This window comes from Squalius cephalus (genome assembly GCF_949319135.1).
Source record: "Squalius cephalus genome assembly, chromosome: 22".
In the NCBI taxonomy this organism is placed as follows: Eukaryota; Metazoa; Chordata; class Actinopteri; order Cypriniformes; family Leuciscidae; genus Squalius; species Squalius cephalus.
In genome coordinates this window covers 25672902-25690035 of record NC_137143.1, presented here as the reverse complement: position 1 = coordinate 25690035, position 17134 = coordinate 25672902, and the positions used below count along the sequence as shown (strand labels likewise).

Below are 17134 nucleotides of genomic sequence, written 5' to 3'. Positions count from 1 at the left end.
AAGCTACACAAGCTATGATGACGCAATCTACCCGCGGCCGCGAGGAACACCCGGCTGCAACGCATCATATTCGTCGTCATCTTAAGTAAACACGGCTGAAAGTGAAAGCTGGTGTAAAAGATCCGTGCAACATCCATTATTTGGACTTGGTTTGTATTTAAGCCGTCCGACGTAGACTGTGTGGTGTAACAGTTCGGTAAGTTAACACACGACTAATGCGTTCTACCACCTCAAATTCAAAACGAAACATATCACTGAATACAAGCGCGCGTATTATTCCCAATATATCTTAGTGAGTGGTGTAGCACATAATCTCTTTTTATTAAAAGCGCCCGATTTTAAGAATCGTTGTTGTGTTTCTTTTTAACTTAAAAGACATCAGTTAGACAATACTCTAATTTTAAATTTGGGGTTTCATAAGCTCCAAGCCATAATAAACATTAGACCTACTTAAGTCTCTGCAGCTAGTGCACTTAAATTTTATTTATCTGCAAAATTATGTTGTATACTTACAGTTTTGCACAATATATGTTCTCAAAACTACATACACCCTTTCAAAAAAAAAAAAAAAAAAAAAAAAAAAACATTTAGCAGTTGTTTAGCAGGGTCTGTGTAACCTGTTCTGAAATGGTTTTATTATAATATCGTTATCGCAAGAGGCTGCAATGTATATCACAATATGGATTTTAGGCCATATCGCCCATCCCTAATTGATAGCCCATAGTAGTTGATAATAACATAGGCCTACCTAATGTTGCCTACGGACGGTAACAGTACAGTAGTAACCTTTTATAGTCTATGAGTAGAACAGCTTTCTCAAGCAGTTTGTGATGCATTTTGGAAACAGGAGATGAGCCACTGGTCTAATGCGCCACCTGGCTTGAGAAACCCGTTCTCAAAGACTTACTTTTATAGTCATTATTTGGGTAGCACACATATTCTGAATGCCTTCAGCAGAATTCAAATGAGCCATTTTAATCTAGATTAATTTCAAAATTAATCTAGATTAATCTAGATTAAAAAAATTAATCTATGCCCACCTCTAATATATATATATATATATATATATATATACACACACACACACTCACCTAAAGGATTATTAGGAACACCTGTTCAATTTCTCATTAATGCAATTATCTAATCAACCAATCACATGGCGGTTGCTTCAATGCATTTAGGGGTGTGGTCCTAGTCAAGACAATCTCCTGACAAACTCCAAACTGAATGTCAGAATGGGAAAGAAAGGTGATTTAAGCAATTTTGAGTGTGGCATGGTTGTTGGTGCCAGATGGGCCGGTCTGAGTATTTCACAGTCTGCTCAGTTACTGGGATTTTCATGCACAACCATTTCTAGGGTTTACAAAGAATGGTGTGAAAAGGGAAAAACATCCAGTATGCGGCAGTCCTGTGGGCGAAAATGCCTTGTTGATGCTAGAGGTCAGAGGAGAATGGACCGACTGATTCAAGCAGATAGAAGAGCAACTTTGACTGAAATAACCACTCGTTACAACCGAGGTATGCAGCAAAGCATTTGTGAAGCCACAACACGCACAACCTTGAGGCAGATGGGCTACAACAGCAGAAGACCCCACCGGGTACCACTCATCTCCACTACAAATAGGAAAAAGAGGCTACAATTTGCACGAGCTCTAAATGCCACGGCCTACCTGAGCATTGTTTCTGACCATGTCCATCCCTTTATGACCACCATGTACCCATCCTCTGATGGCTACTTCCAGCAGGATAATGCACTGTCACAAAGCTCGAATCATTTCAAATTGGTTTCTTGAACATGACAATGAGTTCACTGTACTAAAATGGCCCCCACAGTCACCAGATCTCAACCCAATAGAGCATCTTTGGGATGTGGTGGAACGGGAGCTTCGTGCCCTGGATGTGCATCCCACAAATCTCCATCAACTGCAAGATGCTATCCTATCAATATGGGCCAACATTTCTAAAGAATGCTTGCAGCACCTTGTTGAATCAATGCCACGTAGAATTAAGGCAGTTCTGAAGGCGAAAGGGGGTCAAACACAGTATTAGTATGGTGTTCCTAATATATATATATTAGGAATGTGTGCTGTAATATATATATATATATATATATATATATATATATATATAGGGCTGGGCGATAAAACGATAACGATAATTATCGCGATATAATTTTTCTCGATAAAATGATATCAAGAGGTCGATAAATGTTCGATAATGTTTATGCGCCAAAAGCGGAACGAAACTCATTTGAACCGCGCGCCACACGGACCATTTATCCGCTCGGCTCAAAGTCCAAACGGCAGCAATAATATCTGTCTGCAGAGCCGCGAGCGAGCTCACTAGAGCCGATGCGTTTACTCTGATCGCTCTTGGTCACGAAATCCAGTGAGAAGCGCTTGATTTCAGCGAGGAACACAAATGTCTCAGTGATATAAACCAGTTTAAAGGCAGATGAAACAGCGCTGACAAACAGGAGAAACACTGTGCGCAACGATACAGTCAGAAGGCTTTTCCTTCTACAAATTCCCATCATTTACCATGGATTTACTGTGACGTTAGCCTAGTAATATTAACTGCACCATGAAATGTGGGATATACATTTTGAATTGTATTATATTATTAATGTAGACAATGTATTAAAGGACTAATGGAATATAATTACAGTATTTAATTATGTATTTAGGCTGCTGTTTTTCATACAAATACCATAGAAACCATAAAGTTACATTTTGCCATGATAGTGAGGTGCTACAGGGTATGCCTGGTTTCATCTGTGGTTATCATGATCTAAATGCATGATACTGGATGACCAATGGTTAAGTTTAATAAAACTCAAACAGTCAGAATATTACATTTTACCCAAAAAAAAAAAAAAAATTAGCACATGCAGAAACTAAGAAATTAATTTTTCTATTAAGATATTTATTTTGTTAAGGAAAAATGTAAAATGTTTGAATGTTCTACCTCAGATTTGTGAAATGTTCACCAGTTTGGCAAGTGTTTGCCATGATATGTTCTGACAATAAAGAGTAGTTTAAAACCACAGTTAACGCTCTGGTTTCTACAACTTTCACTTACGAGCAAAAATCTGCCTTTAAACTTGAAAGAAATAAAGATTTGACATTTATCGTGATAATTATCGATATCGACTGATATAAAAAAATTATCGTGATAATTTTTTTGGCCATATCGCCCAGCCCTATATATATATATATATATATATATATATACATACACATACATGCATACACACAGATTTAATTTGTGATAATAACCGCCTGACTATGCATTACCCATTGCTCATAAAAAGTACATGAAACCAATTCAAATCCACCCACCCATAGGGAAAACGGTATGATACCAGCTAAACTTTACAGCACAGTCTCCTCAAGGTAAGCCATTCAAATCACCCTTTAAAATATAATTTCAAACGCACCTGCAAAAGGGAGTGGAAGTAATGCCGTCATGCCTGCCACTCAGTATGTGACGGTATTCAGAGGGGAACAACTTTTCAAGTGTTTCAAGTATTATTCTTTATCAGGAAGCTAAATCATCATTTCACACAACCACCCAGAGTGCCTGCCGATCAACAGAAGCGTTTCAATGTGTGTGTGTCCCAGTAGACCCTGAACACACTCACTCCGTCTCTAGTGTATAATGGCTGCTGGAAGACTCAATGGGGAACGGGATACACACACACACACCTGTTTCATCTTTCTGCCTCTATTGTCTGGCTGAGTTAGTTTGCCTGATTTAAACTTTTCTTTTTGTGCACCTTGAACTAAGACCTGTTAAAAAAAAAAAAGGGGGGGGGGGGTACTGTTGCTATGGCAACAGGATATTTCTCTTCCCAGAGTTTTCCAGTAAGAGGTGTAATTCTTTACGCTCAGCTTCACCTGACTAAAGCGAAACAGTTTATCAGAAGCTAAAAATACCACATGCAGCCATTAAAACAGTTCATTTGAGGTATCAAAGCAGATGGCTGAAATAGAAGCATCACATATGTGGGTAGAAGCACCACAAACACATGCTTGCACACAATCACCCAATATGATCTTAAGGTTACGGTAGTCACATTCTATATTGTACGGTCCACTTAGCAGGATGCAAACAAAGGGTTCAAAGTTCTGGCTCCAGAAAAGAACAAAGAGTACAAAACTGCTTGCAATGGCACTATGAGAGATTAAGAATTCCCTTTGAACCGGATAGTTCTCTGAACTGCAAATGCATCATTTCCTGCTGCCCACGCATGCATAAACCGTAGCTCCATAGCCCTCATTACATAAACACCCCAAACACAATGGCAAGCCACACTGTTGCATGATGCAACTCCCTCGTGCCTTTCTTTCACTTCCGTTTCATTTCTCAAATGCAAGTCCCCCTTCTCTTATTCCAGCATCCCAGTGTGTCTTCAAAAATAAAGTGTAATTAGCCTAAAGCCAGGTGTACACTGTCCGATTTATAATAGTCGTTTCCGATTGTTGTTTGACAGACTGTACAAACAAGATCCCAGCTGTAAGCCATGTCACAGGTAGGATGTATGAACATAGGATGTTGGGGGACTAATTGCATCATCAGCTTCTGCGCTCCTATTGGTATTTGATTTTTCTTATGAGAAGCCACACTGCAGGACTGTGCCCAAAAAAATTCAGAATGATAGGTTTGATGTTTTTCATATGCAACCGAAATATCAGCTCTTATCAGTTGGGCAACTTGGTGGTCACACCAGTGCAACCTCTAAAAAGTTTTAGTGGCAAGTAAAAAGGTCGTAAAATGCAACCATTTGGTTGCAGTCTGGAGCCCTGATTTTAAAACCTGATTTACCTTTTTCTGTAAAAAAAACAACAACAAAAACAAATCTAAAACACGTTCACAAAATTTGCTTCATAAGACAGACATAACTGAAATAACGATAACTCAAAGTCAGTCAGATGCTAATTCAATAGCCAATCAGTGATTCAGTTGAGTTCATTTAGCAAAGAATTGATTCAAACAAATTTGATTTGATAACGAGGAAACAATTTGGAAATCATAACTGGTAACAGTTTAGTAAAGAGGAGATGCACTGACATGATAAATAATACTGATATGCTGATAATTAATTTAATGTTATGGCTAAATATACTTTGTATGAAATTGAAAACAAAAAACAAAAACAAAAAACAAAAAAAAATAAAAAATAAATGTAGACACCAAAACCTACTTATGTCCAGTATGAAAAATGGATATTGCAGATTACATTTAACAGCATTATTAAATTATTAGTGTTATTAACAGTTCATTTTAAATGAGTATTAGGTAATGACAACAGTAATTAAAAAAAAAAACATGGACAATTAAATATTAAAATTGACCCATGTATATATATATTGATAAATTAAAATATCTCGATGGTGCAAATATACTGTGTACCCCTAAACTCAAAAGAAACACATTTTCTATTGAAATCACATTTAGTTCAGACTGAAAAAATCCAAATTCTGGCAAAATACAATTTTCAGATTAGATTTAGCAACAAAAGAGGAGTGGAGGAAATACTGTTTTTTTTTTTTTTTCCTATGTCAGTTCAATGTGTTCGAGACAACTATTAGTAATAGTTTAATTTAAGACAACTGGGTTAAAACTGTGTTAATGTGTCAGGTCGACCATATGTATTTTCCATTAGAGAATAATAGTAATTCTTTCTCTGTTCAGAGAAACAATATACTACTTAGGTTGTACAATATGTAGTTGTTTTGTTTGTGACAAGAAGATGATATCGGTTTCAATTTAAGAGATTAAATCTCGTGTAGAGGGACGGATACAAAATCAATCTGAGAAAAGTTTAAATAAAGAGTGATTGATGACTTCTAACTGGACGTTCCACTACACTGAAAGGTAAATTGATAAGAAAGCAGTTTAGAATTTGGAATACAGTGGCAGCAACACTGAGGGCATGTGTGTTCGTGCATGGAATAACTTACCACTACTCCAAACTGCTCCGGTTCAGAGAGGTTGGCATATTCACTCTTGTACTTGACCAGTGTGTTCAGCTGCTCCTGTTCAGGCAGGTGTTTTACAAGAGTCTGGAAGAAAGAACAAGACAAAGAACTGTTACAAAGAATGTGTGCTACATTCATCCAATTAGAAGTTCAACTTTAACCTGCAATCTAATTGTTGCCAATTTAGTTCCAGTTTCTAGCCATTTAGTGGAGCTCCTCATCTAAATAGACTCACTGGCAATTAATGACACACTAGACTAATTGAAGGGACGATAGATCTCCCTGGTGCATTCAGGGGTTAAGCATCTTGCTCAAGGGCAAAATGGTACTTGATCTCAGTAAACTTCCAGTTCATGGGTCGCCCCTGGCTGGAAATGAACCTGCAACCTGTACATTAGCAGACCCAATACTAAAACTATATTTAAAGGGGTCATATAATGGTACATGCACTTTTACAAGTTGATTGTACTGAAATGTGTGTTGGCAGTGCCTGTACACAACCATCATAAAATGATAAAAATCCATCCAGTGTTTTTTTTTTTTAATCTCCTTATATGTTCCCCCCCTCTCAAATCAAACCGTTCGACCTAGTGACGTCACACGGTCGGACGCCCCTCCCACGATTGTTTGATTGACAGCAGCGTTTCAACACAGACCCGCCCCCGCTCGTGAGCGAGCTGTCAATCACCATAGTCCGCGCGTCATTGTTGATACTGGAGCACTGCAGAATGGCTTCTAACTAAGCGATTGTGGTGTTCTGTTCTTGGGTGTAATAAGGAACACAGCAGTCATTTTAACGAACTGCTGAAGACGCAGTGGCAGAGTTTGTTTTCGAAGGGAATATTCCCCACGATCAACGTCAATGATTTCATGTTTGCGCAAATCATTTCACACACCAGACTGCTCGAGGGTCAGTATAGCTGGTTTTTCTAAAGAAGCTGCTCCTGAAAAAAGGATCGGTACCAACTATTCGTGTTCCTGCTGCACCTCCAGAAAAAGAAGTGAGTTTAACATTTTATTAACCTTTATATTAATATTTATATTAATCTTTGCAAATCGCTAGCATGCTTCACGATGAATGCGGCTATTTTTACACTCAGGGTACATTACAGAATGTTTTCTATGTATGACGTTCTCGATATAATTCATAATTCCACGTTTATAATGAACAACGCGTTATGGTTGTGTTATGGTTATAACAAACGGTGTACGCACAGAACAGAGGGGCGGGGTGAGCAAAGCTCATTAGCATTTAAAAGACACTTAAACACTTATGCACTTAAACGGCGTGCTGAAAACTGAGCTGTTTTTGACCAGGTAAAATTAGTGTTTTCTTACAATACTAATGAGAATTTTTAATTAAAGTATATTACAAACTTTTAATTTAGACCCTAAAGAATCATATTAGCTTGTACAAAAATGGCATTATATGACCCCTTTAAAAAAAAAAGCAAAACTAGCATTTAGATTGCAATAACTGTATTTAGATACATGCTGTTTATTTTATATTATTAAAAATATCAATAACTATATTGTATATACCATTATTTTATCTTATTAAAAATACAAATGTTATCATTTGTTTCGCAACAACTATATTGAAATATTTATTTTTGCGTTATTTCAATATAAAGTTATCAATTATAATATTGCAATATTTACCATTATATTATATTAAATTGATATGCACCACTGCTTTTGGCCAGTTATAGAATTATACACGAGATTCCACAATGAAAGTCCGACATCCACTGATATTCAAAGAAAGCAGGAAATGACGTGAAAGCAATTCACACCATTAGGCTAACATAGCTTCACCATAATATATGGTTTTATGTCAAAGCATCGGTAGGCCTGTGTTATCCCATTTTCAGTCTCTTTCTCCCAATCAGATGGTGTCAATCTCAATTAAATCCATCTTATAAAAGGTAAATGCTTAAAATGTGTTCTCTCAACCTCTCATGTAACCGTCAGTCTCCATGAGATCATTAAATCCCAGATATAAATGGATATTCAGCAATTCTCACTTATCAACGTATTGTGATCTTGTTATTTTTCCAAGAAGAATTCGTAACTCATAGGTATTTTCATAAAGTACTACAATATAAATCCACTTTTAATTAACCGCTTATCTGTGGGGTTCAAACATTTTATTTTAGAGTCTGGAAATAAAGAACCTACTCTTGAGTCTCTGACTTCAGAAACAAACTTTAAAGTTTCAAAAACCCATTGATGAACTGGTCTAGCTCATCTCCAAATAGGCACTTCATTAGTGCACATGAACATGAACATGAACATGAACATGAACCTAATAGATGGATGGCCACGTTCATGATAAAATACAAAGGAAAATCGGAGAGATTGTTTAATGTATTTATAAAACAAAAATTAAATATATGCATTTAAACCATGTAGAAATATGCCAAACAGTAGAGATTCTGCTATGCCATCGTGCAGTACATCTATGGAGCAATTAAAAAAATTCCAACACCATGCAGAAACTAGTGTATAGTGATGCAGCCTTGTATTTGGTGTATGTACTGTGTAACAAAGTTGTTTACAGTTGCCTGGTAACATCGCAATGAATTTAAAAAGTATCACTACTTACTTTTTAGAGGGATTATGTTGTGCTTCAATGTATGCTTTCTCCTGTGAGCTTTTTGATTTTCTATGCATTGTTTTTTTTTTTTTTTTTTTTTTGCATAGTCTTTTTTTTTGCATAGCCTTTTTGCCATAATTTTGACAGATAAATACTAGTGTTTTGTTTATCATTCCCATTTAAAATAACAAAAAAGAGTGTGTGCATTTATACTAAAGCCATTTAGGCTGTTTTTCATACAAATACCATAGAAACCATATAGTTATTCTACCATGGTGATGAGGTGCTATATGTGTGGTTTTAACTGTGGTTATGATTTAAATGCATGATACGGTTATGGTAAATTGGTTAAAACAGTTAGAATATTTAAATTTTACCATATAAAAATTAGGTTGTTACGATTTTTACAATGTTACTGTTTTTGTCAATGAACAAATTTACATCTGCATCCTAACCCAGATACTACAACTGTCAACTCATTGTCAAATATGCATTTCTAAGAGACAAAACATGTAATATTAATATTGCAGCCTGCACTGCAAACTATGCTGAAGATATGCATCAAAGTCAGGCAATAAAAACCTGTTTCATGACTAGAAACAATATCACCCATTAGCACATGCACAAACCAAGAAATATTTTTTCTATTAAGATATTTACTTTAAGGAAAAAAATGTGGAAAAGTGTAAAGAATTCAAAAACGTGAAGTGTTTGTCATGTTCTAACAATAAAGAGTATTATTATACATATTATATTATACAATTATTTTTACAACTTTAACTTAGGAGCAAAAATCTGCCTTTAAATTTAAAAGAAATAAAGATTTGACATTAATCGTGATAATTATCAATATCGACTGATATGAAAAATGTTATCGTTATAAAATTCTGATTCTTATCGATTCCAATAAGGAAAAAATTAAATAATTAAAAAAAAACTTAGATCATTCACATTTAGTCTTATTGCAAAACATTTAATTGTAGCTGAATATCATGAACAAAAATCAACAAGCTAAAGAACACGTACACAAGGAACTTCTGCCTGTGGTTTAAAAATACCATAGAAAAACGACTAGCCTAACTAATATACATTTCAAGCATTGTTAAAGAAAAGTAAACACTCAGTAATAAAAAAAGAACATAAAAAATAGCAATCAAAACAAATAGATACAAGTGAACAAAGATACGATATTCAGGTACAGAAACTGTAATCAAATGTAAAATAACACTGCACTTTATAAATAAAATACACATTTCAAATATAGTTAAAAAAGTTATTCAGTCAAGAACGAGTGATTTTTCTCTTTATCTTTTGTTGTTTGATTAGCTGCTGTCACTTTAAGAGTTGCCCAATATAGTTACACATGCCTGCAGCACTGAAAACAGAGTGCGATTCGTCTCGCACTTGAATGTTTTAAAATCACTTTTTTCTGTGAGCACGTTTTGGATGTGTATGCAGCACATAAAACTGCGCGCGAGTCTTCTCGCGCTTGAATGGTTTAAAAACATATTTTCTGTGAGCGCACTTTGGATGTATGCGCAGCACAGAAAACAGCGCGACAAACTAATCATTTTAATTTTATAAGAAGTATCCGATTCCGGAATTGTAAACGTGTTCATACCTGAAATTTATTCAGAAGACCCAGTCTGAAGCCCAGTCTGAATTGCAAACACTTCTCATGTAACTACCAGCTTGAAGATGAATTGCTTGTTGTATTTCTCATTTGTAATTCTCTTTGGATAAATGAATAAATGTACATTTTACCATGTATACAAGTTATATAAGTCCCGTACAACACAGGTCTGGACAATGGCACCTTGCAAACAGAAATCCCAGTAAATTACCATAAATTACCAGAATGTCTTTACCGGTAAATACAATATGCTGTTTACACAAGCAACAGCGTTCTGGCTTTTTACCGGTAAGAGACCATCCACACATCATCAGCAAAATACTGGTAAATTCTGTGATGTCAGTAGGAGAAGCGCTTTAGTTTCTCTATCTGTTCAATTTGACAACATTTTATGACGTCTGAGTGAAAGGCATAACGGATGATCAAACAGAACGCGTTTTTGCTCTTAAAAACATGAGACGCACATAATAGAAACCAACCCGCGGCGCTGATGAATGGAAAAGGCAGGTTCTCGAGCACAACACGTTGAAAAAGCTGCGAGATGTGGCGCAACGGTCAAAGATGATAATTTAGCACATATTTAAAAATAAAAAATAGAAAAAATCTTACTGTAAACAGCATGGAGTAATCACATCATCTTCATAAGTCTTTATGATTTGCCCAATTCAGACTTCTTAAGTCATCGAATTTGTGCGTGCAAATACCAGTAATCTTCATTCCACGTTCAGACAGAGCACATTACTGGAAATTTACTGGCAACGTTACAACTTCCCTTACTGGTAAATTGCTGGAAACAATTTACCAGTATTTTTTAAAAGTTCCTGTTCACACATGATCTATTACCATTAATTTACCAGTAAATTACCAGTAAAGACTGTATGTGTGAAAGGGGCTAATGTCAAAATGGCTGCTGAAAAATTCCTCATGTTTGTGGCTATCCTCTCTGAACATGGGCATGCTTTAAAGGTCATGAATGGTGAAGAGAGGTGATGTTACCTGGATCATGGGCTCAGTTAGCTGATCCTCGTCCACCTCTAAAATCATTTTCCTGATCTCCTCGTAGGGCATCCGGAATGACCCCAGGAAAATGGCTAAGGGAGAGGGGGAGAGTTTTCATCAAAAGCCCCCTGCAGTAATTCATTAACAGTCCACACACACTTTTGTTTAATGTGTGTGTGTGTGTGTGTGTGTGTGTGTGTGTGTGTGTGTGTGTGTGTGTGTGTGTGTGTGTGTGTGTGTGTGTGTGTGTGTGTGTGTGTGTGTGTGTGTGTGTGTGTGTGTGTACTGCATGCTGAAAATATCTGATAAAAAGAAAGAATGAGCTTGAATTCTTCTGCAATTGAAATGCACTTCAACAAGACAAGATGAGGGCCAGACAAGAACTTCAGCAGAATCAGGATAACATTCATATATCAAGGCAGTAGGGTAAGAGTATTCACCCCTGCCTGCATCTGTCACAAATACTGAGTTAAAATATGATTTTAGAAGAACTGCAATAAAGGGAAGGTGAGAAAATAAGTAAGTGAATAACAGAATAGGTAAAAAAGGGTGAGGGACAGCGATCTGACTGCCGGGATGTTCAGAAACATTTAATTTCTCCATTCCCCTCTCATTACAGAACTCTGCTTATTGCCACGGAGATACTCGGACAAATGAATCAGTGTGAATATGTGCAATTGACAGACAGAAAAAGAGAAAAGGAAAAGGCAGAATGTTTTTTTTTTTAAGTTTGAAAAACAGGTGCAAGGAGAAGTATGTGCGAAAGAGGAAGAGAGAGACACGAAATGCATTGTATATAACAGCACAAGACAGGTGTTATTGTGAACCCCAAGGTTCTGAGAGAAGGACACCTGAAAACCTGTTTTGACTCCCACACCTTTCTTCACAGAAAGAGCAGGAGAGAAATAACTTGCATGGAAATCATCAAATATGCTATAGGAACACAAGTTTAAAACATTACAATATGTAATGCTTATTTTCACTATTTTTGTCATTGTTGGTCTATGTCACATGGGTGTTTTTGTGTGTGTGTGTTTTGCGTTTTTGAGAAAAAAAAGCGTACGTTTGTTTACCACCTTTACACTAGCTAATGTTTAAAATAATCAAACAAAATACATAAGACAAAATAAAACAACTGAATAATACTCACAGAGGTTCTGTGCTATCTTCGGATCCAGCACTTTCAGTTCTTTAACTCTCTTTTTGATGGATTTCTTCTCTTCCAGATCCTCCTCTTCACGTCGAGCTGAAAACCATCATAACACTCTATTACCACACTCAACATGCATGCAGAAAACCTGTTCAAAAACCCCAGTGTGAAAAACACAGTCACAGAACTGACACAAAGCTTGAAGCAGACTAATGGTCTACAGCAGTGGGAACACATTAGCCTGCACTTAATTTTTCATCATTACTGTCAATCACGTGTGGGAAAGAAACTAGCATTTCATCTTAAACACAACTGAACAGAAAACACTGAATAATTAAAGAGCAAAGCTTCCAGAAAAACGCATTTAATGAGGACCTGTGGGGTTCTATGATAAGTTGAACTCTTGGGGTCAGATGATGAGTAGGATGACACTGTGCAAACATGTTTGATTGTTGACGAGAGAGAAGGAGAGTGATGTAATTTGTGCCAAATGGAAAACGGAACACTTTTAAATGGCCATAATGCTCAAAACAATGTTAGATAGGTTGCTTCAATGTAAAGAGATCTATAGGGGCTTTAGCACTGGAGGAACATTTCTATAGTTCCTACAGTTTAACTATTGGCGGAAGTACCCGCTTTTAGGTGTGATCGCACCGCAGGAACTGGGAGCAATTTTAGTTATGGGCCATTCTACAGAATTGGTGCAAAGTCAGAGTTGGAAACATCTTGAAATTTTTTTGTTTTTTCCCACAAATTTTGCATGTATGCAAATTGTATAATATCCAAGGTATGCTTTTCTAGTAATTGTGCAGTTAATTCTCATATTGTATTTTCAGAAAATGCTGGAATATTTTCCTTCTCCCCAAATTTGTCACTACCGAAACACAATATTAAATAATTTATTAAGAAGGCTTATAATGACCTATTAAGATTTTGTTTACATCTACCTTATAAATATATATTTTTTCTATTTTTAAAAAATATTTTTACTGGTTAAATCAATAAAGATTATAATTTTAATAATATTTTAAGTGTGATTTATGAGATTTGTTGTATTTTGAACCCAATCTTTCTTTGTAGAAGGCATAAAGTTTATCGTACTGATTTCAAAGTTAAGGATTCATTAGTATTAATATGCATTGAACCAAACACTATCATAACATCTTAGTTGATAATTCAATATACTTTATTTTTGACAAAACATCCCATGTTACGGTAGTGACTGCACATTTTTGGTAGTGACAGTAATGTTTTGGTAGTGAAAATTAGTTTGCCATGGCTGAATCAGACTGTCCACATTTTATGTTAATATAAATAAATAACTATGATGCACATATGCAGTCAGTACATATAGCAGACACACATCTGACAGTAAATATCTTATAAGAACACCTAGAGCTATTCTATATTTTGGGTCTTGAGGTGCAAGTGAGAAGAGGTATGCTCATAGATTTTTCTTCCTAAAAAAACAACAACTTACAATGTAGACTCAGAACCACTTTGTTTTATTTTCACATTTTCAACATTTTGTTTATGAGTCATTCAGATAAATCTCCAGAACCACTGAACTCTCTGTCTGTGTGTGTGTGTGTGTGTGTGTGTGTGTGTGTGTGTGTGTGTGTGTGTGTGTGTGTGTGTGTACTGGTGTCTGATCACCCTCACTGGAAGTGCTAGGTGGTGTGGAAGCCCTGCAAAATGTCTCCATCTCTTTTTGTCTTTTCACCATCATCCTGTGTCTTTTCTGTCTTTTCCTCCATGCTTTTCTGACATGTCTTTGCTCCCTGTCAGATAATTCACTGATACTCTTCAACTTTCCTTCTTCCCTTCGTTTCTTATTTCTTTCATTTTCTTTCCTTAAGTATTCCTCGTACTTCACTGGGTCTTCCCTCAACCTTTGTTTGTATTCTCTCTGTCTCTCTGTTGTAGTTTTTCTATTTTTTTTAGGCATGTTGGTGTTTTATGTCATTCTCCTTGCCAAGTTAATCATAGAAATTAACATTACTGACAACAACCTTACACCTAAGCTAGTATCATGGACTGCAACCTTAAGTAATTGTAACCTCATCACATTACAGAATTTTAACAGAATATTGCATACTAAAACACTACTAAAACATACTACAGTAGTAATTATTTGCATAACTGTACTAAAATGTAGTTTATTCCTCCAAATAAAGGATTATGTGTTCCCTTTTGTCACTACCAAAACAATGTCACAACCGAAACTTCAAGAAAATGTTTCGGTTGTGACTGTTTTGGTAGTGACAATTTTAGATAACTTTTGAGCCTAGCTCGAAGATGCTAATCAGCACATGGTTAGCCATCACTGGTCAGAACAGTTGAACACATATAACAACTAAATTTTATGGAATAACATCCCAAAAAAATTTCTCAATAGCAGAAAAAATGAGTTTGGTAGTGACATTCCTTAAAGTTACACACAGATTTTTAGACTTTAGAACACATTTACCTCAAAATGATGGGATCAATCTACTCACCATATAGCACATGAGAGAGAGGGACACAGGAATATTTCCTGATCAAAAATGTAGGAGTGTGGTTAAAATCAGTCTCAGCCAATGGACTACAACATTCACTGTTTTGGTAGTGACATGAAAATGCGGGACATGTTTTTTTAGATAAAGTTTCATGATTTAAAAATAAAATATAAAATAAATATTTTTTTAACTTCATTTAAAAAAAAATATATATATATATTTTTTTTAAAACAAGAATGGAAAAATTTGCAAAAAATTATTCAATATCATTTTCACAAGTTGAAATTTAGGGGTTAGGGTTTGGGACAGCCACCTCCTAATTGAAAGTAGCCCATAAATTATGATTTTATATATATAAAGCTTACTGATATCTTAAATATTATTGTGGGTTTCAATAGATAATTGAAGGATCTTAGTAAACATCTAAGATTTTAATAATTAAATGCTTTTCAAATGTGTTTTTTGGATGAGGGACAGCAGTTTGCACCAATTCTGTAGAATGGCCCTTATAGGAACACCTTTTTGGGGGGACAAAATTTTCTCCTACTTCTGAGTAGGGTCGAACCAGCACAATAGGTGTGCAAGTGACGCAAGTAAAACTACCAGTGACGCAAGTAAACATTGGCCGAAAGCATGCCATATGAAACACCAGCACCCGCCATATACTTACTCTACAAACATGCTAAACAGGTGTAAGATGGACCGACGCCGAAGTCCATGCACTTCACAACCTTTAGACTACGGGGATGTTGACATTGTTGAATGCAGCACTTAAATGACTTTGCTGTTGGCCGGTTTACGTCACTTCAGAGTTCCTACTGGTGGTGCGAATGCAACCAGTAAATTGCTTCAATTCACTGGTCTATGATGCCCAAAAACACTGTCTAGGTAGCCATCTTGGATATCAACAAAAAGCTGTCTAAGCAGGTAGATTCAATTTGAACATTACTACAATGTCCAAAATACTGTCTAGGTAGTTCATAACATTTTGAGGCACAGCCAATGAGTGTGTAATGGTCATGCTGAGTGAGTAAGGGGATTGGTATTTGACAAGACAGCTGTGAAGAATGAGATTAGAGCCACACAGCTCTGATGACTGTGGTAAATGAGGTCACACTCTCACTGTCCTGTGCGCACACACACAGCTTCAACTGTACATATTTAGCTTACCATGCATGAAGATTTTCAGAAAGTGAATAAAATAATTTTGATATAGTCTTTTTACTTTCGTGTGGCTTTTAAAACCAACAAAACAAAAGAGGCAACGCAGAGGTCAGTGACTAACAGGTTACACAGCTCCCTCTTCAGTTCTCGGAAAAAAGACAGTGAGAGAGATGGAGAAAAAAAGAGAAAAGAGATGAGCAGATGGAAAGCAGGGGGTTTCAATACAAGTTTAATTATTTATAACACCAGATTAAAAGAAGTAAACGCAGGTCTCCGGAGAGAAGTGCATAATTGTCTTGTGCACTAATTAACACGGCTGTCTGGATACCGGCTCGAAAAACACAGGAGCGGGGTTAATCTACAGGAAAAGAGACCTATTCACACAAACAGCTAACCCAGATGCATATAGCTAAACCAGCGTGAGTCTGCCTTATACACTCACTCAGAGATGACAGTGGCCGCGTTTCCACTGTCGGGCCAGTGCGAGCCAAGGCTTTAAACGGGCCATGCCGGGCTAAAAGGCAGCTCCACTGCGCTTCACTAAAACACGCCTCTCTGGAACAACGTCACACAAACCCATCATTTCACCAACAAATGGAAGTATGCCTACAAATATGCCACCAAAAATACGACCTGAGGAGCTTTATGACACTCTCTCCCAATACAGTTATAGGCCTATTTTCAGTCAGAAAAACATAGGAAGCTCTCGAGTTGCTTTATTTTATGAAATATGCGGAGCTAAATATGGATATCAGATAGTCTGGTATAAAGAGACGAGAGGTAGGCTACTGACAGATAAAATAAAAACATGATTGTGATAGCCTTTATGATTTGTCTGATTTCTTCAAGTGGTCATATTTACCATGTTTACTATGGTAATGGTTAGCGTGCAGTCCTTATTTTTGCCTTATACCGTACGGTGATCAGAATCCACATTGGATCACAAACAGAAGGTATTCAAACATGAAAGTGAGTTTTGAGCTAAAATGATTTTAAAAGTCTTTAATGCTGATTTTAGCTGGTATATGGAATCATCCGCGGTGCTGATGTCTCTCGACATAGGTAAACTCCTCTGTTCGTAAACATTCTTCAAGCCCGAGTTGGCCC

At 36.3% G+C, this 17134-nt stretch overlaps 1 protein-coding gene across 2 annotated transcripts in view; it reads right to left on the bottom strand.

Annotated features, from left to right (window-relative positions):
- diaph3 (diaphanous-related formin 3) overlaps nucleotides 1-17134 on the bottom strand; it is a 323176-nt gene that overhangs the window by 116768 nt on the left and 189274 nt on the right. For both annotated transcript variants that reach the window (XM_079856725.1, XM_079856726.1), the window contains 3 exons: nucleotides 12366-12461; nucleotides 11213-11307; nucleotides 5967-6068 (listed from right to left, as the gene is read on the bottom strand). In XM_079856725.1, coding sequence (XP_079712851.1) covers nucleotides 5967-6068; nucleotides 11213-11307; nucleotides 12366-12461 — 293 coding nt within the window. The remainder of the gene's footprint in view (nucleotides 1-5966; nucleotides 6069-11212; nucleotides 11308-12365; nucleotides 12462-17134) is intronic.